The sequence below is a fragment of the Doryrhamphus excisus genome, chromosome 4 (assembly GCF_030265055.1).
Source record: "Doryrhamphus excisus isolate RoL2022-K1 chromosome 4, RoL_Dexc_1.0, whole genome shotgun sequence".
Taxonomy (NCBI): Eukaryota; Metazoa; Chordata; class Actinopteri; order Syngnathiformes; family Syngnathidae; genus Doryrhamphus; species Doryrhamphus excisus.
The window spans coordinates 12,340,126-12,363,700 of NC_080469.1; the positions used below are offsets into that span (position 1 = coordinate 12,340,126).

Genomic DNA, 23,575 nt, shown 5'->3' on the forward strand with positions numbered 1-23,575 from the left:
AAAATGTCACTGTTATGTGTGCAAAATGGTGAATTACACACAAAAAAACAAACTGATCTCCATACCATACCAGTATTGGTGAAACATGTACCATCCCGCCATTATGTAGATAGTTACATTATTTACTGACACATACTATCACCATCCTGCCGAGATACTGCAAGATCAAATGCAAGATCAGGTTTTAGTGTTCTACCTTTTGGTAGAAAAATGCCAGCAGAAGCAGCACACAGATGTGGTTTAGAGCAACCAACATAGAATAATTAAACAGAACTAAGAACACACCCTACATCACCGCTGCTGCCACAAAACGGCAGATGAAGACACACAAAGGTCAAAGTGCTGACTCGGTAATCACACAAAAACACGCAGCAGCAACACGGATGGCGTCCAACCAATTTGTTCCTTCCAGCGAGCTGCCCTCAAGCCTTGGCCGTTGACCTCTCCTCTGACTGGGTTCAGAGGTTAATCAAGTCCTTACCTGTCCTTGGGTGTGCTGAGGCTTACCTTTTGGCATGATCACAGGTCGAAGGTCAAATAAATACTGTCTGTATAATTACTTGGGGGCAAACGACTGGGGCACAGTGGTGAAAGTGACAAAGATCAGAAAAACCTGTCCCTTAGTGGGTGAAAAAAGTAGGATTGTGTTGAATACAATGTGCTTAGGTGTTTATGTCTCGTGTGAGTACATTAGAGAATTTAAGATAAGCTTGAGTTCAAATGTTAAACAGGGGATAGAGTAAAGGTCTGACCTGTGTCAGGTGCTGCTGGAAGTACACCAATTGGTTATACAGGTGAGAGCTACACTGTGCTATAATGCCTCCTCTACAAGTGTCTTCCTTCTAGCCACGGAAAGAATACCCAACATAATTGTAATAGAAGTGAGGCTAAAAATGTTCAGCATGAGGGAATTTTAAAAATCTTTCATCATTAAGAGAAAAGCCAGAAGACTTCATATTTTCTTCCTGGAATACAGTGAGATTATGCCGAATGTATAATTGAAAAGCAGAAATATGTCAGGCATTTGATGTTCTCCGGTTCCGATTATCGGGATGTGTCCTTGAAGTTTCACTGAAGCTTAGAATAGTTGAGGGAAAAAGAACAGAGGCTTCCTCAAACTGCCTTAAAATGCTATAGAAGTGAGTCTGTCAATTTATCTCTAAACATTTAAAAGAGGTGTGATATAAAGAGAGAGCATAAAAAATAGCAAGGAAAGTATTCTTTCATTTATATATATAAGTGGTGCTCAAAGGAAGACGAAGCGCTGTTTTTTTTTTTTGTCCCCTTTGCTCTTTTCCCCCCTTCTTCTTTTTCAGGGCCTGCTGGCCTAATCCCAGCCAGCCAGCCTTGGGTGAACTCTTTGGAAGCTTCTTAAGCCCATGAATGTGCCTTTTGTTCCTGCCATTCCTCCGCTTGGCTGACAGAAAATAGCTAACTGGATTACTGCTAAAATTCAGAGTAAAGTGAACTCCCAAACTTCTATATGGCATAGTGCGAAGAAAGCGCCCCCCTGCTCCTCTTGCTCTCCTCATCAGCATCCCTCTTTCTATATCCTCCCATCACTCCTTACTCCATCAAACATCCCCCCTAAATATGGGCTGCTGGTGTGTGATCTGACGCAGGAGGAGAGAAGAGGGATTAGATAAGGTTGAGGGGTTGCAAACTATGGACCTAAGGCTAAAAAGTAGGATCCCTAAAAGCACTAAAGAGCTTATTAATGGGTGTAAGGAAGCATATTAATCACCTCAGCTTTATTAAGGGCTACTGTTCATGTGTGTGACTGGCTCATTGAAGTTCATATAATACAAAAGGACAATGCATTTTGCTATATTATTATCTCAATTGTATAAATACTATGCAAAATAGTGAATTAAGTCACATTTTAGTCACATTACAATGAGAAAAGGTGTATATATTTGAGTGTGCAAATGAATGGCTGTGTGCAGGTGGTCTTGGAGCTCAGTGGGAGTTAACAGTGCGAGGTGTGGAGAACAAAAAGGTTTGTATGTGTGTGAATGCACGTGCCTTGGGTGGGTTCTGTTCAAAAAGATGAAAACAGGCCCGCTAAAGAGGTTTGATTTGATCCACCACCCACCCTGACTAACAGAGGTAAAAGAGAAGGCTGTGCACACATTCACTCGCATACACACACACACACACACACACACACACACACACACGTCAAAACCTTAGTTCTTTTCCCCTCTCCTTCATTCTTTTGTCTGCAAGTGTGTGTGTATGCGTGTGTATCTGCATATGTGTGACAGCTTACTCCAGGGCGGACAGAGGCATAGCAGCGGCAAGTAAGAAGGTGTTTGTGTGTGTCGCTTGCTTGCTTGACGGAGGCAAGGTCAAACACACTCACATCCAGCTGACTTTTGGGGCAAAGATCAAAATTCAAAGGTCACCAACACAGAGACAACCTGTTCAGTCATTAATCTTTATCCCGAGCCTTGCAATCCCTGCATCTAAGAACAAATGCACTGTGGTGTGAAAAAAAAGTTTGCCTGTTTCCTTTTTGTTTTTTTTTTCTTCTTTTTTGTCACTCTTAAATGTTTCAGATCATCAAACAAAAAATACGAGTCAATGACAACACAACAAGAAAAATCCAAACCTACATGGTTCTGTGTGGAAAAAGTGATTGCCCCCTACACTTAATAACTGGGTGGGTCACCCTCAGCAGCAACAACTGCAATCAGGCTTTTGTGATAACTTGCATTGAGTCTTTTACCGAGCTGTGAGGGAATTTTGGCTGTCTCATTTGTTGTAATTCAGCCACATTGGAGGGTTTTCGAGCATGAAGTGTATTTTTAAGGACATGCCACAGCAACGCAATAGGATTCAGGTCAAGACTTTTACTAGGAGATGCAAAAGTCTTCTTTCTTCAGTCTTTCTTCCGCCATTCTGGGGTGGACTTGCTGGTGTGTTTTGGATCATTGTTCTACTGCAGAAACCACGTTTGTTTCAGCTTGAGGTCACCAAGAGATGGCCCGACAGTAGGTTTTCCAGGTCCTGAAGCAACAAAACAGACCCAGACCATATTATACTGTTGGTAGGATGTTCTTTTCTGAAATGCGGCAGATGTAATGGGACATGCACGTTCCAAAAAATTTCAACTTTTGCCTCCCCAGACGCAATGTTTTCTCAAAGGTCTTGGGGATCATCATGATGTTTTCTGCCAAAATTGAGACGGGCCTTAATGTTCTTTTTGTTCAGCTGTGGTTGTCTTGGAACTCGCAGGCCACTGCTTCCCAGTCTCTTTCTTATGGTGGAGTCATGAACTCTGACGTTAACTGAGACAAGTGAGGCCTGCAGTTCTTTGGATGTTGTTGTGGGGCCTTTGGTGACCTCTTTGATGAGTCGTCGCTGCACTCTTGGGGTCATTTTGATTGCGTGGACACTCCTGGGAAGGTTCACTACTGTTCCATGTTTTCTCCATTTGTGGATCACGGCTCTCAATGTGGTTCATTGGATCTCTCTTAATTTATGTTTTAAGGGGGTGGGGGGTTCATTTTTTCCACACAGGGCCATATAGTTTTTTTCACCCTTAATAATACAAAGTTTCATTTAAAAACTGCATTTTGTGTTCCGTTTTGTTGTCATATTTAAATTTGTTTGATGATCACAGCAAACAGTTTACTATTTACTGTACTACATACAGTATTTTATTATGTACACACACACACAGTGCCTGCAGAGTTGATATGCCATCTGTAAAGCTGAAGTTTAAATGCAACTTATGGCCAAAGTACTGCAATTTGCAATATGCAAGAGAAAGTTAGTTGGGAATTGAACAAAATGTAGTGATGCATCACCATCAGTCAAAAAGACTGAAAGACATTATCAAATGATATACAGTATATTATGGTAATATATTTGAATTTTGTAATATGTATTATTTTATTCCAATTGTATGTGAGAAACAAAATCAAATGTATAATATGATGACTAAATTTGTTTATACAAATAAATTATCATGAACTTACCCGATCTTACCCGAATAGATAACTGTTCTTTCTACAGTTCAGTAAATGAATGTCTCTGACCACTGTATTAAGAGATTTGCTATTTAAACATTTATGTAGTATTTTCTTAAAGCCTCAATCATTGTGTCATCAACATGCCTTGGAGTCTAGTTCGATAAAGTTGTAAAAGAGACAAGATTGTTTAACAGTACAGTAATTCCAAGATGCACGCTCTGAAAAAAGATACACAACAGCTGCATATTGCCTTTGGCTCAATGCATCTGATCCTGTCTGGCATGCATTATGCAAGCATGGGGGAGTCGAGACAAGTTCGACATTAAGATGCGAATCATATCACATCTGTCTTTGTAGGATAGGGAAATATTGGTGGGTGGGAAGACTTAATAACCACTGTTAAAAGTTACAAAATTCTACATGCAGGAAGGGAGTTAGAAAGGGAAAGATGACATCCACAACATACACACAAACAAAGAAACCTTGAGGCATATGGCCTTGTTTTAAACTTAGCAAAGCTTTCCTGCCTCTTATTGAAAGTAAATGTTGACACAAGATAAGTTATGTTGTCTTGTCTGACTTTAAATAAAGAAGTGTATTACAAATTCTTACTGGAGCATGTATAGTTGTACTTTACAAACTTACATCAGCCCTTAAAGACAAGAACATGCTCTCATCTATTAAAGACAAGAACATGCTCTCATCATAGGTAAGTAGCATGAAAGAAATAAGGAATTGGGTGAAAACCACCGTAGTCTTGAGTTAATTAACATTTCTGATGAAGTCCAACCCTAACTAAAATATAGTGGTTTTCAAATATATGATTAATAACTGTGGTATGGCCGGCCAAGTTTATGATAGTGCAGGACAGATGCAGTGACAATTGATTGTTAAGAAAATAGTCAGTCACTCTTAACACATATATCCAGCAATTAATTATTTTTAAATACTTTCCATATATGAGACCTCAACGTAAAAGAGTAATTAACTGTAATGAATATTTACATATTCATTACAGCCATTACAGCACCATTATGGTCTTAATTTTACTGTTTATTTTTGTAGTTACAAAAGCAGTCCATAAAAATATTCTTTAATGTGACTTGAATCGGGCCCCAATTATTCTCCACAATGGCTATACATTTATTCAATGACTAACTTCCTTTGTTTGACCACAGCTTGTTCCAGACGTGTGTCTACACATCTGTTAATATGTGCGTTTGTGTGCAATCAGTGTCACATGATAGGAATTTTGCAGTGACTTTGCACAGTGTGTGTTGGCGAGATAATAATCCCAGTAGTCAACAAAGACTGAAGGGCCCGAGCTGCACTGACCAGCCCAATGCCATCATCACGGAGAGGAAGAGCGCAAGAGGGAAAGAGGGAGAAAAAGAGGGCGAGAGGGAGGTAGCCATGTGGTTAACACTTGCTCACTGAGAGGCGACTGGAGCCCGGCCAACCTCTTCACACACAGGCTGACCACACAAGAGCCTCTCTTTCTCCTTCTGCTTCCCATCCTCCCTTCCACCCTTGTTACTTAACATTTCCTCCCCTTGCCTTCTCTGATGGACACCTCCCCCATCATCTTTTGTCCCTTCCATAGTTCCTCTCTTCGATTTTCCCACTTAAGTATTTTTTCCCCGAACCCAAAACATCACCTATCCTGTCTGTGTATGATGCACATCTAACCCTCTGTTCCTGCCACCATGCCTCTCCAAACACTCACTCCACTCCCTTGCTAGTTCCCTCCCTCCCTCCCTCCCTCACTCCTCACACCAAACGACATACCCTTATAGGGATCCGCTCCGTCTCTGTTTCCTTCTGTGGGTTGCGGTACTTCTCATAAAATTCTCTCCTCTTCTTGCCCTCTTTGTCATCTCTCCGCTCCTTCTTTCCGGCAGGTTCGTCCAAAGGCTCGGTCTGTGAGGGCAGAGTGGACGACTTGTAGGGTTTCTCTACCTCCAGGAAGTTCTCGTTTGGGTTCAGTACCATCACACTATAGCCCTCCTAAAACACAGAGAAGACGATGTACAGTATTTAAATACACAGCATCAATATCATTTACATATAGAGTATATAATACATATACGTATGTATATATATAGTTTGTTTTAAATGTGCCTGTTTATACATGCCTTAATTTGTGTGATAAATTAAAAACTGAAATGTAAAGGCATTCCAAAAACGAATTACTAAAGAAAAGGATTAGATTATATGTATATAGACACACATAAAACCCCAGTTTTATTACACTAAATTGTTTCCTATTTTTATAATTTGCTTTCAGTGATACAATTATTTTATTTTTACACTGATGTCATGTGTGCATTCCTGAGCAAATGATACCAGGAGACACTTAAATTATTGCATCACTGAAGGGAAAAAAAAACAACAGCAGCTTCAGTCAGTGAATAGTACTTAGTGGCTTTAAAGGCCATGTGTCTCTTAATATCAAACTCAATCGATCCAACATCACTCAGTCTGAGATTTGTGTAGCCCCATCTCCAAACGTGTGTATTTGTCAGGATTTGTTTGTATAGACTCCAAGACAAACTTGATATAAAAAGCAGCTTCAATTACACACTTTCAACAACAAATGTAAAAATGTAACTGACATGTGCCCTCAAAATGAAAATGATAAGTTAATCACGGTGAGATGGACATTGTTTTTGTTATTGTAGCGCCAGTAATGACTTCTTCAACTTTGCAAACAATTTTAATTACCTGTGTTTATTGTCCCGAGCACTCTGAGAATACAGCAGGAAATAAGTGGAATCATGTTTCACTTTGGAGGTTCCCACACAACTCCTTTTGTGAATACACACAAACCCCAGCAGATTCAAATGGACACACACACACACGGCAGTTTCACACCGCACAACACATGCCGACAAGTATGGGAGATACACACAAATACCTTTAGGGGATGTGAGAAGGAATTAAGAGAGGTGGCGTCTCTCTTGGCGTCCTCGCTGCCTTCTCACAGCAGCACACACATCATCTCTTTCTTAATAAGTGTTAACGCAATGTGCTTGTCCTCCCTTCAATGCCTGTGAATGTGTGTGTCCCTTCTGTGCCCATCGACATCAAACCTGCCACACACCCTTTCCTTTAACACCTGCCGTGTGTTGACAACGACAAAATGACACATTGTCACTTATTCAGATTATGGAATTAAGTCTGATTTCCACTCATTTTCAAATATATTTAAATGTGTCTGTCGCAGTGATATTCATAAAGTATTATTTTTTTCAATGAAATGGTCATATTAATTTTCAGCATTTCGGAATGTTCCATGCAGTGGAAAGCAGATAAAACATACAATGTACACTACAATATAGTCCTGTTCAGTGTTGTTCTTGGAGATACGTGTCATCATTTAGTGAGTGATGTATATCCAGGAGTATACTGATATCTTCATGAGTTTGACTGCTGGACAGGGATCTATTGAATTCGGGACACAGATATTACATTTGCGCACAACGAGAGCGTTGAAGTCACGCTATCATACATGCAGACAGATGGATGACCAGATGAAAACAGATCAGACTCAAGCAAGGGAAGCAAGAGATGGAGGGATGTAATAGAACTGGAGCCACACCAGCTTTGTGGCACTGCCCACTGGTGGCAGCCTGGTAACATAGCCGAAGGGAGTAGATCATGAGGGAACTCATCAAAAATAATTATATAGAAAACAGAAACAAATGCATGGATATAATAGAGAGGCTGTCAGGAAAATGAGGTGAGATTTTGGACAAAAATGCAGGCAGTAATTTGTAACAATTTGACATATTTTAGAGTTTTCATTGACTATCTTTTTTTTTTTCAAACTGTTATTATAAAAAATATTTTTCGACCCTAATTCGTCATAATAATGACAAGATTTGTCCCTTGGGTATGTGCGCCAAGTTTGTGTATTGCAGCAGGACTTTTTTGGGCACCAGTTTGGGATGTGTATATACAGTAAAGAAAACATAAACACTTTTTTTTGTTACAATTTCATACAAAATGTTTGTTATACCACATGGAATCATGCAGTAGCATGCATATACACAAACTGTATAGTAGCTGTACTACCATCAAATAAATAATGAACTCAATGCAAAAAACATCAGTTGTACAATAATAATTCCATCTGAATTAGAACAGCATCCAAGATACAAAAGGGCCACGTGTGACTGTGTTTGAAGGAGGAAAAGACATCAAACAACATTGCATCTCTGTGTTCCTGTTTTTCCCACTAATCCCAGTTTTCCCAGGGCAAAAGTTAATGGTCCAACCACACATGTCCACGTGTTCTGTTGCTAACCCTGAGTGGCCTACAAGCAGGGTGAGCCTTCAGTTCCCTAACCCTCGCCCCCTCACTCATCAATAACCCTTTCCGCCCTTAAGCATTCTGATGCTAACCTCAAGTGGGCCGAGTAGCATGTAGCTTCCTCCTAATGCCACAACGCTCGGTCTTGGCCTATAGCCCATGGCCTTTGTTTTGAGGTGGGCTAACACACCTAAGCGAGCGAAGAGTAACCCTTTCAGTTGTGCAATCACCCATAAGGACATTGCTGTAAAGGCAGCCAGTGCTGATGCCGTCTAGAGGAGCAGCGCCGCCATGTTCGCTTCCATGTCAGAGACCGACATTAATTGACACTGAGAAGCTTACACTGATGTCGGGACAGCTGACAGCTCTCCCTGCTTAGCAACTTCCTCCCCATGTCTCGTACACGCAACAATGAGTCCAAATCTAATAACAGAGCAACTACTTCAATACTAAATAAATATTTATTTTTAAAAAGTGTAATAATTGCATGTTTCTTGTTTAACGTCTACTACAAAAAGTTACAAAATGCATTGTACTTAAACGGCACATATGCCGTATAATTTCTCTCACAAGGCTAATATCCATCCTTGTTTTGTGACAGCTAAATCCTCCAAAACTGTTCCAAAGTAAGGTCAGTCAGTCTTTTGTGTTAACTGTTAAGTCTTGCCCACACTGAAACAGTGTGGCTAAATCTGATCTTTGTGTTGTGACGTGCTGTCAAAGTCTGAATCTCCAAACAAATACTTGCAAAGCTCGGGTCCACCTGCTTCTTATACTAACTAAATCTCCCCCACACAGATTTGTAACGTTTGGGGTTACTTTGTCTTTGTACGAAACACACACAGGCACTGTCTGAAACGAAACACACACACAGTTCTCGAGCGTTGGGTCAGCCATGTCTTTTCTGCTGCAGTGTGCAGGTTGAGCCTCTTCCCATGCCCTGTGGGTGCCCCAGTGCCACCACCACACTGAGTCCCTGCCCTGGGGCCAGCGGTCAAGAGGGTTACTCCGACCCCGCTATGGGAGGGAACCCCGACCCCCATCACCCTGCTCTGGACGCTCCTTAGCACTCTTTTGTTGGCCTGTCCTGCATCTGATAGCAAAACAAAGGCTATCACTGCTACAGAAACCAGCTTCTGTCATCATGACGAGAAGCCCTTTTTCATCATTAGGCCATCTACCGCCATGTTGCACTGGGAATCATTAAAATAGTGGAAACAAGATTACATTTTTGTAAATAATACTAAACCATACTGAATTCTTTGTTATAGAATATTTAGGCTTACAAATAGCATGATGCTCTTTTCATAAGGCTCCTATGGGCTCCCTTTATGGTTCCAATGGAGGCTTTTCATCCAAAACCAAGATGGCCACATCATTATTTTCTCCTCTTGTTGAATTATTAGCAAAAGTGCTGCCTGTGTGTGTGTGCTCGCCCGTACAAGGGTTAGTAAATAAGATGTCCCCCCCTTTAAGACAGCAGCACCTCTATTTTTCCAATGGCACTGAAAATGAAATGAAATGTGTCTAATATGCAGGAGTGGGGAGCGAGGCAGCCGGAGTGAGAGGGTGTTTCATCTGTGCGAGCGAAGCTTAGCACGGCTTTGATGTGAGAGCTCTCATGTCGTGAGCAGGGCTCTGGGCGAGGGGGAAAAGGACAGCACTTGACAGGTACAAAGCATGGCTGATAGTGGTCATGGGTGCATGCAGTGAGGACAGTGGACGGCGTGGTCGTGTGAATTTTAGATTGCACCAATGGTCACGGTAAAGAATGGGAGCCATCAATTCATCTTAATGCATTTGTGTACTTGTACAGGCGAGCACCCGCTGTTACAGAGTTTACGGGTGTCCATTAAAATTGCCCCCGTAGGTGGCATACACTATTAGATTTCTGTCAAGGGGGTCGGGGCAAGAGGTGATCCCTTTTCTGAACAGCTTTCACTTCCTTGTTTCAGCAATATGCAGCACCTGATTCGCCCCTGAGGCTTGACTGACAATGGGAATGGGTCACCCAGCGTGGCCAATCGGAGGAGGAGGAAGAAGGGAGGGATTAAGATTGAAACGTGGCACAACAACTCACAAAGAAATTTTCAACAGGTTAGATTATCATATAATATGAAAGCAAAAACTTAAACAACCAGAACAGTTAGATAGTACCCCTAAAAAGGACGCATAATACAGTAATACGGAGTACAAGCTCAGTCTGCTTTTGTGTGACCTTGACAGTCTACAAGTCCCCCCCCCATCCAATCAATCCCCCTCTTTACTCACCCCTCTCCTTTTCAGCTGAGATACCACACAGATCGCACAGTACTGTCACATTAAGTCACGGTGCCCCCTTTTTCTTTTTAACACAGCATCAGTCTAAGCCACCCCACCACCCTAAATGCTCTCTCAACACACTGCTATGTTTCTCTAAGAACAGAGGGGCATGAGACTACTTTACTGTACCACAGGGGTGATGAAAAGACATGTGTGGATCTTAGGGGTGATGTGAGAGGATATGAGATGGGACTGTCATCAGCCTGTCAGGACAAAATCCATCATCCTCTTGATAACTATGGATGCCCAGGGGGTGCCTGTCAAAGAGCACCTAAACTTGACTCAATATTATTATCTCACTGCTTTTTCTGTAAAAGTAAAAAAGAAAAAAGCTGACATGGAAAACAGAGAAGGAGATATTACAATAAGAATACGTGGTCAGCAGGGGAAATCATAATGTGCCATATCCACAATACTGGGGACATCCACTCAGTCTAATGAGATCTACATACAGTGGAACAGTGGAGTAATATGTCTTGGTTTTAGTACACTGTCTCGGTTATCATATGGCCAAACAGAAATTAGTCCACAGAATTGAGTGTCCAGAAAAAGCACCCACATGTTGGTGACTCTGTGTCTCCGTGAAAAATGGATAGTGTTTTTCTCAAGATGGTACACTATAGACAGACAAAAGGATTGTGATGTAAAGGTAGGAACCTTCAACATGGGTTGCAGAGGGAATGGTTTAACAGGGACATATAATAGAAAGTGAGCCAGGCCAGTGTGTGTATTGATGATTTTACCTGCTGCTGAGGTTTACACTCATCATCGTGTTAACCAGCAACAGTCTTCAATAAAGATAAAAGTGATGTTAAATGTTGATTTTTAAATTTTACTCGTCATTCATATGTATTTCACTGTAAAGCTATAATTATTATCTGCAAAATGTGTTTTGTGCTAATATTTTGGGGTTTAAATGCATTTGCCCATCATTCATAATCTTTATGTGAAACATGAACACATATTTCTTCCCCTTTTCTGTGCATTATAATGCAAGAAAATGTGTTAGTATGAGTTAGCTAACAATGCACGTAATTGGGAGGTACTTATTTCGACTATGAAACCGTCAATAATAACCGTCTTACGAAGTTTATTCATTTTATATTCATGCTGTGATCATGCATTAACAAGTATATTGTTACTTCTGTCAAAAACAGCAGCATAGGAACAGCGACAAGACTTATAATGTCCACTCTCATTAGGATGGCTGCGTCTTCCAGCACAAGATTTGTGCTACGGTCCTCAGATTTAAAAAAAGCATCTTGTTGAATCTTCATCGTGAAATTGAGAGCCAGGTATCCACTCGTCCATCTGTTCCGTCTGTGAGTGACGCTGACATGAGCGGCTGGCGAGGCGTCATGTAAATCCGCTAGATAAATATGATTATTCCTGTTAGCTGCTACAATAATATACTAGCTGTCGCTTGGTTAATATACAAGTCAGTTACATAAATGAAACACTTTTTTAGGTCCCAATGACGTGCATTGTTAGCTAGCTCATATGAACTCATTTTATTGCTTTATAATGCACAGAAAAGAGAAAGAAACATGCATGTTTCACAATTGTGATTGTGAATAAAAGGATTGTGAATAATGGACTAAGCGGTTAACTTATTTTAATATTTTTATGACAGCGAAGAATGTAGAAAAAATGGATGTATAGTTCAAGAGATGCAACTCACAGGAGCAACACAACCTTGTCAAATGTCTTTAATGTCCATACTTAAAGACACTGCATACTTTGGACACCCCTGCATTAAACTCCTTGACAAAAATGTTTCAATTCATCCAAACTGACAAAGGTACCATTTGATGTTCAGCAATGCTGTAACCTTTACCTGTTAATTAAATTATCTGGGGAAATAAAATAAAACCACCAGTTCTCACCATCTGCCCACTACATTGCTATCGCTTCTCATAAAGAGAGCAAATTTAATTGCATCTAAATTCAAGTTCAAAGGCTATAAGTCAGTGTTTGCTCACACGTGGAAGTTAATAAGAAAGTGTGGTAATGATGAGCTTTTCTCTTGATCTTAATGAGCACAAATAGTTTAGTTTAGAATTAGATGCTAAACTCTACAGCTAGTCGTGTTGGTAATAAGAAGCAGGGTTTTTAACCTTGGCACGAATGTCTGGGCTCATTTGGAAATTGTTTATATGTGGAGTTGAATATTTATAAATGAGTTCAAAGTGGAACAGTGGGGTGGAGGAAGTGAAGAGAATAGCACAGCTTCTGATCCCTGATGCTCCAGCTTTTTTTTCCAGCGCACATTTACATGTCTTTCTTTTAATTTTCATGTCTCGCTCCTACCGACCTTTCTATTTTCAGCACCTTGGTGAAAAGAAACACAAATAGTAAGGGCACATTTAAGACTAATCCAGTAACTCATTCATTACCAATGCCTCAGACTGTTTGCCTGTCGCTTTTTCTTGTGAGCACATGATTGTGAGGACGTTAGCAAGCACCTGCGTAGACACACTCCACCACATTAAACACACGATATGCTCTGGCATATACACAAAGTTCTTAGGGCCCGCTTCATCTGCTCTCAGCACCACACATTAGGGAGGTGCAGGCTTAGGGGTGTGGGGGCGTGTGAGGCTTGTGGGGGTGGATGTAACATTAATCACCGTCCAGGTGGAAATTGTCAGAGCTATCGATTGTGCAAGTAAATGTTACCAGAGTCATTTATCAACATTTTTTTTTGGCGCTTGTCTTTAGCAAAGATGCGACAGTGAATGTAAACTTACAGCAATGGAATTTAGAGGTTCAAGACTCCATGGTCACTTGGTCATTTTAATAGATTAACTACTATAAAAAAAAACTGTATGAAGTGTATTCTTGTTTTTGGAGTTTCCGCTAGTTTATAACAACACACCACACAACTCATCTTTGTAAATAAATGGCTGCATAATTTAATCAAAATATATTGAGCAAGTACGTAATGGGGTGGTCTTCAAAAGCACAAGTGTGACCTTCAGAAGGATGAATCCCTTTTGTGGTGTTGCTTGAACATTGAAACAGTTAACAAATACTTCCAGTGGAGTTCAAAATGAGAGTATAAAATGTGATTGTCACAATACGCTATACACAAGAAGACTACTGAGCCCACAGCTGGAAAGCTGTGGGGAAATAAGGACAGGTGGATTATTCTGACGCCGTTAGCATTTTGATTTATAAATTCTATATTGTCTCCCCAAAGCATACACATGTATTTTTAATGAGGGCACAGAGAGATATAGATCATGGAATGATAGGTGTGTCCCTGCCCTCCTGCCTAACTATTTAATGTATAAATCAGGAAAAGAAGCGAAAAGAAAGGGGGAGGCTTAACTACAAAAAATAAATAGAGAGAAAAAGGAACAACCCTGCTGAAAGGTACGTATCCGTACACAGAATAAACATCTTCTAATAACACAGTAGAATGGCTTTAGCATCTCTCCTTTGTCAGATGCAACCAAATCATCAAAAATGTATATGTACTGACCACTTTGAAATGAACTACAGTATGTCCAAGATGTTTGTCAGCTGTTGCCATTTTTTGGAATAGGCACCTCATGTTTGGATCATCTTAAAATGTCCTTTTAACCCTACAAAATAAATAAAAAAATAAAATGCATTTCAAAATTGTTGATCCAAGCGTGCTGTGATGGCTGTTATCTGCCAACAATCCAAATTCTTTTGATGAGACAATACTGCTGTGTCATTGGTATTAATCTTACTGAACATCACAGCAACACAACGACCTCATCAGGGGAAAGGTCAAAGATTATTCCCTTACCCTTGCCCTGTTATTGTGACCTAAAAGGGAGGGCTGCAGAGAAACCTGGTGGTCCTGTTGACCAAAAGGACTGTCGTTATGTGAAGTGTATGTGAAATATTGCAGTAACTTTAATAGCTACGAGAATTCATTTCATTTTGATGGTGGTTCTCTTATGTGCAAATGCTACAAAAAGGAGTATGGGCGCATCTATATAGCCATAATGCCACACACATAGTCTAGGAGAGAGTGACCTCTTTCTAAGTGGAGCTGCACTACAGGTCCTTGAGGTTGCCACAGCCAATCACAAGCTGTGTTTGAAGTGTGAATGGTAAACACAGAGGCTGCTCTATCCTGCCATTTACTCTGCTTATTTTCACAGGATGCAACCAAGAGGTAGTGCAGAATATTTGAGCATGTGTGTCTTCAAGTGCATTTTCCCCAAGTGTCATTACCACATGGCTGGGTTCACGCTCCACAGCACACACACACTACGCATGTATGCTGGAATCCCCTTCATCCTTTCCCTCTGCAGCTATATTATGGTAAGCTTAAAAAAAAAACTTGGACCAGTAGACATTTTCCTATTAACCTGACGCAGGCTTCAAAAACAGTTGAAAGCAATTAACCATGAAAAGCAGCTGTAAAACACATCAAGGTTTTCTTCAGTTCTCTTTCACACAAAGTCCAGTCCATTACCACAATCCTCACTCAAAGGTTCTTTCAAATCTACTTTCTTTTTTTTTTTTTTTTAGGACCACCTGTTGTCTATTATTTTTACATACCGCTTTTCTCATAAATCATAACCATAGGTAATTAATCAAGCTGTCAAAACAGTGACCGGAGGTCACCTGGAAGGGTCAGAGGTGGTTGCAGGGCCAATGGAGGTCAGGGTCACACTGCATTCCTCATTATCAAGTTGGGATAGGAGCAAACCGAAGCGAACACAGATGGGGGTGGGTGGGGGGGGGCAAAGGAGACACACAGAGACAGGGAGAAGGAGGAATGGACAAAGACAATGTGAAAGAAGCTGTCAAGATGCCTGCAAATGAAGAAACAGGGGGTGCGATCAATTCTGAGAAGGGAGACGTCACCATAAGGAGGTGGGGGGAGAAAAAAAAGTTGTCAGGGGAAAAAAAAAAGAACAAAAGAAATCTGCAAGCTGTTTCTACTGTATAGACCTGAAATTGGCTGCAGTGAGGAGAAAAGAAGGTGGTTGGATAGTGTGAGGAGAAAATAGGAAATCAGCGGTGGAAGTATGATTGCTATCTTGTTCTCTGTCCTGTGTGTGTGTGTGTGTGTGTGTATGTGTGTGTACACGATGAAGCAGACTGATATCTTTCTCTCAGGAGTGTGTATCGTTGTCTCAGTGGGTTGACAGCCAGTTCAGAGACACTCAGGCCACAGGTCTAGCGTAGCATGTCATCGACACTACAGTACATACTGCTGATTAGATCACGTTGATTGGGCGACAACACAAACACCGCACCCAGATACCTGTAAATTCCCACAGGTAGTCTCGGCACAAGAAAGAAAATTGGGCACAACATTAGGTGCACCTGCATAATTGAATGAGTCTAACTTTTACATTGAAAAAGACAATACTCAGTTCTGACCATGTTCTCATTGTCATAGTTGTAGTGAGGTAGAACTTTTGTATGGTTGTAATATTTTGTCCATTACATGAAACAAAATATAGAACATATTAGAAATGCAACTCTGCAAAATACATTAAAATAACAGTGACCAGTGACTGTATTGTAATATATTCACTGAGTAATGTGAGGTATTATTGGGACTAGGTTGGGCCATTCTGCTGGGAGGAAAACAAACTAAACTGAATTCTCAGTGGAGAGGACAGACAAATTAAGTGACAGAGGAAAAAGATTGGGGACTAAAAAAAAAAAAAAGATTTGAAAGGTGCAAATGTGCTAAACTGCTAGAACTACACTCACACACACCCTCCCCTTCTCCCCCCGTGTTCCTGCCTTGAATTCTCAGGCGTGGCTCGCTCTATCAAAAACATCACTCTTGAACGAGGCGCGAACCATTGCGCAAAATTAGCTGTCACCCTCTTCTCAAAATCTTTGTTAATCTTGTTTCCAGTGTTTGCGGATTTATCAGCACATGCATCAATGTCAGCTCCTTGGTTACTGAGACACACTACTTGGGAGGAGATATAATTAAAAATGTTTGGGGTGTGTGAATGTGCGTGTATATCTAAGGAGGGGGAGTGCTAGGAAAGATGGGGAGAAGTGGGAGGGTTGTCTGGAAGGAAGACGCTGAATTCTATCCTCACATTTTGTCGCTTTACCTTGGGAGTTTGTGGAGAGCCATAACACCACAAACTGACTGTGTTAACACATGAACTTGAAGAGTAAAATGCAACATTAAATTAGAAGCTTATCTAATTAATAAACTCTTGTGAAATTCAAGTGGGCCATTTGGACAATAACTGGGAGGCAAGCTGTGAGAGCTATGGATGGTGGAATTTGCAAAAGTGTAGTAAAATATATTTGAATGTTGATAAAAGTAACACTTAGCGTAACCATTTAAGAGGTAATTAATGAGGTTCATGTCTGCTGTGTTCTTAATTATTAATAAGTCAGTGCTATGGCAATGCATGACATTACAGTACAAGTTTGGACAGACCTTTTTATTAATATCATTTGGTAAGTGTTGCAATAGAAAATACACCTTTTCATTTGGTAAGTGTGTCCAAACATTTGTCTAGTATTGTACTTTTATAAGCTTGTATTTTGGTGCATGTTTGGGACTCCCTGTCCTAATACAAACAGCAACATAATTCATAAACTAGAAAATTCAAATTTTTCAAATTTTCATCCCCAGACAATGTTTGGAGTGACTGATGTTTTTCAGTGTTTTTGAAGTATTTACTGCAAAAGTTTCGCTTTATGTTGTTTTCATTGAACATTTCCCTTTAGGTCATTATTATTGTTAGAACTTTGAGTATAGTGAATCGTTACGATTTTACTGGTTTAAAATAACACAAGGGATATTTTTTGTTTTTGGAGTAAAGCAAGTTATCTATCAATTTGTGAGTATTCATCCATCCATTTTTAATGTCGCTTATCCTGACAAGGGTCACGGGCGTGCTGGAGCCTATCCCAGCTGTCTTCGGGCAAGAGGCAGGTTACACCCAGGACTGGTCGCCAGCCAATCACAGGCCGCATAGAGACAAACATGCACACAATGTTTCACATTCATACCTATTGACAATTTGGAGTCGCCAATTAACCTAGCATGTTTTTGGAATGTGGGAGGAAAGTGGAGTACCAGGAGAAAACCCACAAGTGCACCGGGAGCTATTTGTGAGTAAAAATATAATAAACAAATGCATGGGAAATTGTGTGACGTTATATTGATATTAAAAAAAAACTGTATATATTATAAGTGGCCCTCTCAGGACAGCCGTAACTGCGAGGTGGCCATCATTGAAAACAAGTTTGACACCCCTGCATTAGATATTGGTGATACATTGCTCAAACGTAAATGTACTGTCCAACCTGAAGTAGCCATGATATTACCAGCAGGTTTCAGGGCTGCATGGACAGAAGTTGAGCTACAGTGTTGCATTAATTGGAAGATGGATCACAGGACAAACTGTTAGTGTGAATGCAATGTGGTCACACGTGGCTGTTTACATCTCAGCTTGCATGCTGTTATATGCGATTCATATAAAAGTTAAGTATGTGAACTTTCTTTTTTCTTCCCAAATGCACCCAATCAAACAGCACCCACCCTTCTGTTGGATAACTTCCTTTCTTGAAGGACTGTGAAACTGTTCAGGCATCAGTAATAAGATGTATATTGAGCTGTATAAACCGGAGGAGATTGCAAGAAAGCAAATACTGCCTTATGCCATTAGATATTTCTTTGACTTGCTCCAAATAACACGGAAAAGCGCAAATTATGATCTTGTCTGAATTCCTCAGATCAGACTACAGCCACTTTTTTTCGACCTTCACGTATGGGGTATGGCCTAAGAGCCTTTGTATTTTATTGTGTCTGATAAAATATGTCAGCGGTGTTATCCATTCCTCCACATATTCTTTTGCAGTCCATCTAGACCAAAAGTGTGATGTGGCAGGTTTGGCTGTGAGGTTGGTTATTCCCCTCTTCATTAGTGAGAAAATGGACTCTGGTAAACGCTTGTTAAAGCCCTTACCTACACTCCCCCAGTTAATGGGAGTGATCCATTTGTGTCCGTTTCGGCCTGACAAGGCTTTACTGGAAGATTAATAGTGCAGTGTCAGGCCTCGGCCACCCTCTGTCCCGTTCTCATTTCCTTTCTTGTGGGACGCACATATGCAATAATGGAGCTCTGTCTTTTGTTGTAACACCATGATTAGCCAAGGAAGAAAAAAAGGTAGAGGAATGACAGGATGAGGGGAAACAAAAGTGGAGAATAGAGATGAGGAAAATAAGATGGATGTGGAATTTTAAAAAAAGCCCTCTTTTTTGTGACATGTAGGTTTAAGGCTGTGAATTACAGCCACTTAACAATAGCATATTGATATGATTATTAATTAATCTCCCTGAAAGGTTAAGCGCGATATAATGAGTCATTTATGAATAATTCCATGTCTTTAAATGCTGCTTTATCTTGGCATGATCCTGTGAAAGGTCTTGGAGGAAGGAAAAATATAAAATGTATGTAAAAAAAATGGGACAGAATAAGGAAAGAACAAGGGGCTATAATAAAGAGAGAAAGAAAGCGAAAGAATAGAGTGGGGTAAAGTCCCACCTGGGGTTCTGTCTATCACCCAGCCACCCCACCCCCACCTCCCCACTTCCAAGCCATCCTTCTTCCTTTTGGGGAAGACACTGTCAAGTACTCGGTCCTTTCACTGAGCGAACAGGATAATCAGTCTTAATAATTACATGGACATTCCCAGGAAGTCCTGTCCTATCCAGGAAGAGCACTTCCTCAGAGGAGAATCCCAAGGTGTCACACGCCTGGATTTGTGCCATATGAGTACAATCTATCTAGAGAGGCCATTTTTTAATTTTTTGTGTGTGTCATTTGATTATTGTTTTTGTATACTGGCTGGTGAGTTCTCTGATGGGCATAGCAACAATCTGGCCACTATAGAAGAACAGATACGGACATGACAACCCCCCTCCTCATAGTGGGTGCCCACAGAGAGTGGAAGATTGGGCCTGCTGGTGTCTCATTAAATTCTTGGGATTGTCTAATTGTCTTTTGTGGGCCTAAGAGAGACTAGTACATTATACTCATTGCAATTAACTAAACAAAAGAGCCGAACCGCCCAGGCACTGGGGACAAGGTTGGCTAGGCAGGCGGGCGGCGAGGCTAGACCTACCCTGTTCCCACCTCAGCGTGTCGGTATATGAACACAAACACAAACCAGAGGAGTGACGAAGAATGAAGGCGTGTGAAAACAAAAGGGAGTTGGGTTGGGTGAAGAGGGGGAACTCAGCTAGATCTTGGGCTTGGCCAGATGTCAAAGTTGGGTGGGAGACTGCGGTGAGTCAAAAAGAGGAGGAGGGTGTCTGTGCTCATTTAAGACGCACCTTTGTGCTGGACCTGTCTTGTTTACTGCACTACAGCTTAGCGGTGCGAGGGTCCCATTCAAGGTCCAGGCCTTTCAGAAGCTACTGAAGGAGCCCTTAAGCCCACTTAACTACCATTTTCACACACTCTGCTCCCTCTCTTCTTTGTCCTTGCCTCCATTACATCAAACGCAGGAACAAAAGCGGGGAACAGAAACGGGGCTTGGCAGAATGGCGCTCATAACAAATATTAATTTGAAAAGGTGTTGGAGAGTCGAATCCACTTTTATGCACAAGGACAACTTGGGATTTTTTTTTTTTACCTTGTTTCGTGGGGGTGGGTTTCTTTCTCTGGGGGCTGCAATGAGCTTGGTTTTCAGGTTAAAGGGGAGTGTGAGGACTTGCTGCACAATTATCTTAGAATGAGGGTCTTGAGATATGGCGCACCGCTAATGACAGAAAAGACAAGTGCAGAAACATGCACATACACACACTGCCTTGTTGTAAAGTTTGACCCTATTGGGATCATGTGAATATAAAATCATCACATGTATCATATCTGTGTAATCATAGATTATTTAAAAATATACAATATAGATACATTACTGTTGTCATTAGGTTCTAATTTGGTGTTATGTAGAAATGTAGGTTATAACACAAATATTTGTTGTACTTATTTTTTCTTTGCAAGTTGATATTGACATATTTCAGCTAATACAACTAAAAACCTGTGCCATGGAGGGCTGAGACACTGTAGGTTTTCTTTCCGGCCGGTCACTAAAGCCATGTACACACAAATATGGATTTTTTACGCATATTCACCATTTCAAACCTATTTCTATTCACACCAATATGCATATGCAGACTGTCATGTGCATGCCAAAGTAAGGGGGCGCTCAAGCCATGGACCGTTAAGGCACTTTTAACCAATCAGAGTCGCAGATGATGTCATTTCCGCCAACATACCAAAAACAGGGGAGCTTTCAATGTGCGGGTGATGCAGCAAACGGTGTTACAAGCAATCCATGCTAATATTTGCAAGCTATTCCTCCAAACTAACGACAGGCTTGTCGATAGGGTCTTGTCCAAAATTCATAGATAAGATAGACAGACACTTTATTAATTTCCAACAGCAGCAGTGGAAATCCAAGGTCTGCCCCAGGGGCCTTCTCCTGCCTGGGGATGCCCTGGTGAACACCTCACCAGGGAGGTGTCCAGGAAGCATCCAGATAAGATGCCCAAGCCACATCAATCGGCGCTTCTCGATGTGAAGGAGCAGTGGCTCTGCTCTGAGCCCCTCCCTGATGATGGAGCTCCTCACCCTGATCTCTTAGGGTAAGTCCAGCCACCCTATGGAGGAAACTCATTTCAGCCGTTTGTATCTGCAATCTCGTTCTTTTGGTCATGACCCAAAGCTCATGACCATAGGTGAGGATAGGAACATAGATTGACCGGTAAATTGAAGGCTTTGCCTTCCTGGCTCTGCTCTCTCTTCACCATGACTGTCCAGTACAGCGACTGCATTGCTGCAGATGTTGTGTCTAAGACCACTTTCCATTTACATTGTTAATTAATCTGAAAAAAGTCTTAAAACATTATAGTAACTGTTATTTCTTAATTAACCATCAAAATCTGTACATTCTGGTTTACTAGATTGAGATGGTCTTAGATGACATAAATGACATGAAATATAAATCATACAAAAGCAGATAAAAGCAGTTAGAATACCCAGAAGGGGGCAGGGGGTATTGCATTATTGAAAACAGCAATAATATTTTTTTAATTAGTTGTTTGAAAGCCATGTGACTGAAGAGGTATTTGTTGGCCAGTAAATGGATTTGTAAGACTGACCTTGAAGTGACTGGTGGAAAGATAATCATCTGAACAAGATGTAATCCACAGCTCACCACTTTTATGGCTATTAGCTCAGAAACATGCACACCTGTGAGCACATAACCACCCCACCCACCCACACACAAACACACACAATGCGGGTATAAGGCAAATGTGTTTCCAGTGTGTTAATCACATCACATGAGAAAGTGGGGTGAAAAGTTTATGCTGCGATTACCCATTACAGAAAAAATGCCCCTTTTCTCTGTTTTTTTAGACACACACATACGCACATGACACAAACATATTAACACAGACTTCCCGGGGTCACAGTGTCATGGACAGGGTAGCGGCATGTTGAAAAGCACATCCTGTGTGTGTGGAGACACAGCATCGTTGTAATCTGCAGGATACAAGCTCTGCAGTCCCCGCCCATCTCCATCTACCATCGCTCCAGGTCTTGTTGCCGGTCAAACCAACTCTGGGATGACCTGCTGCTGGCACTCAGCAGGCTGGATCTTACCCAACTACTCTGGCTGACCCTGAAAACGTGTGGCCAAATTGGGCTCAGCAAACTCTCAGGTGTGGAGTGGAACCATGAAGAGAAACAGGACGCAGGGTTGGGTCAAGGAGGTCACCAGCATGAGTTTGTCTTTTTATGTATGTATTTATTATTTTTTTGTCTTTCAGACTGCTTCATTAATTTAGATTAGTATAGCAGATACTGTATATGTTTCTCCCATTTTGATCCAGAACAGATTAGCTGATCTAATAACATAGCTCCGGCTCAGTGGGACAGATATTTCGGTAGGCAAAGCCACTTGTATGGACAAAAAGCTTGTTCATCAATGCTACCAAAACCCAATTTTAAACGTACAATTACAGAGCTGCACCTCAATGCTTAAATAGTAACCTGCAAGGAAAATATAGTTGGAATGAAGGATCGAAAGATAATTAGAATAGACGAGAAAGGATAAGAAAAGTCAAATACTGTAGACGGAAGGGCAATATAAAAGATGGAGTTGATACAATATCCACTAAATATCAAGGACAAGGTTATTCGAAATAGGAGGTCAAAAGTCAAAGCCTCAGTGACGTCACATAAAGTGAAAGGATTATGACAAGATTTCACATAAATGTCTAATAGGATAAAGGGATTATGTAGGAGATACTTACAAAAAGGCCAAAGAATCAACTTCACTGTGACATCTCGGCTAAAATTTTCCAGGACTTTATTAAACAGCATAACTCATGATCACAAGGGTATGTTTAATACATTTTATTACGTTACTGCAAAGTCATCACTACATGTGTTTTATGGACTTGGATACGCATAGTTGGCGAGAAAGTCAGTCCAGATTTAGAGCATTGTATGAAGTTTTGTTAGGAAAGTAATTGATTTTTAGACTTGCTATTATCTGGCCACACAGAGGAGCATGTCATCCTTTTTCAGAGGCTGGTAGTTTATATAATACAGCATACTTGGTGGTCCTCTGATACCATACCAATATTGTAGGTATGAAAAAAAACACACCCGCTTACTTCAGTCCAATATCGGATATCAATATCGGTTCAGAACATCCAGAGTATACACCGTAGGTTTCTCATAATTTGTGAATGTCGTATGAGACCAGCAACATACTTGACTGTCACAACAACAAGCATTTATTGCAAATTGAAGTTATCAGCTACTGTTGCGGCCATACCCCATGACACGCTGAAACTCAACTCTGAACCCCTATTGCCACATCGTAACTACCACCCATTCTGCTCCCCTACCAGCACCAGAGCACATTTACTGCACAAGCACAAGTCTGTCTTAAAAGG

At 40.9% G+C, this 23,575-nt stretch overlaps 1 protein-coding gene across 6 annotated transcripts in view; it reads right to left on the bottom strand.

Annotated features, from left to right (window-relative positions):
• The window catches only part of fam172a (family with sequence similarity 172 member A), a 143,108-nt gene that overhangs the window by 79,917 nt on the left and 39,616 nt on the right, over positions 1-23,575 (bottom strand). For all 6 annotated transcript variants that reach the window (XM_058071924.1, XM_058071920.1, XM_058071922.1 and 3 more), the window contains one exon: positions 5,769-5,987. In XM_058071924.1, coding sequence (XP_057927907.1) covers positions 5,769-5,987 — 219 coding nt within the window. The remainder of the gene's footprint in view (positions 1-5,768; positions 5,988-23,575) is intronic.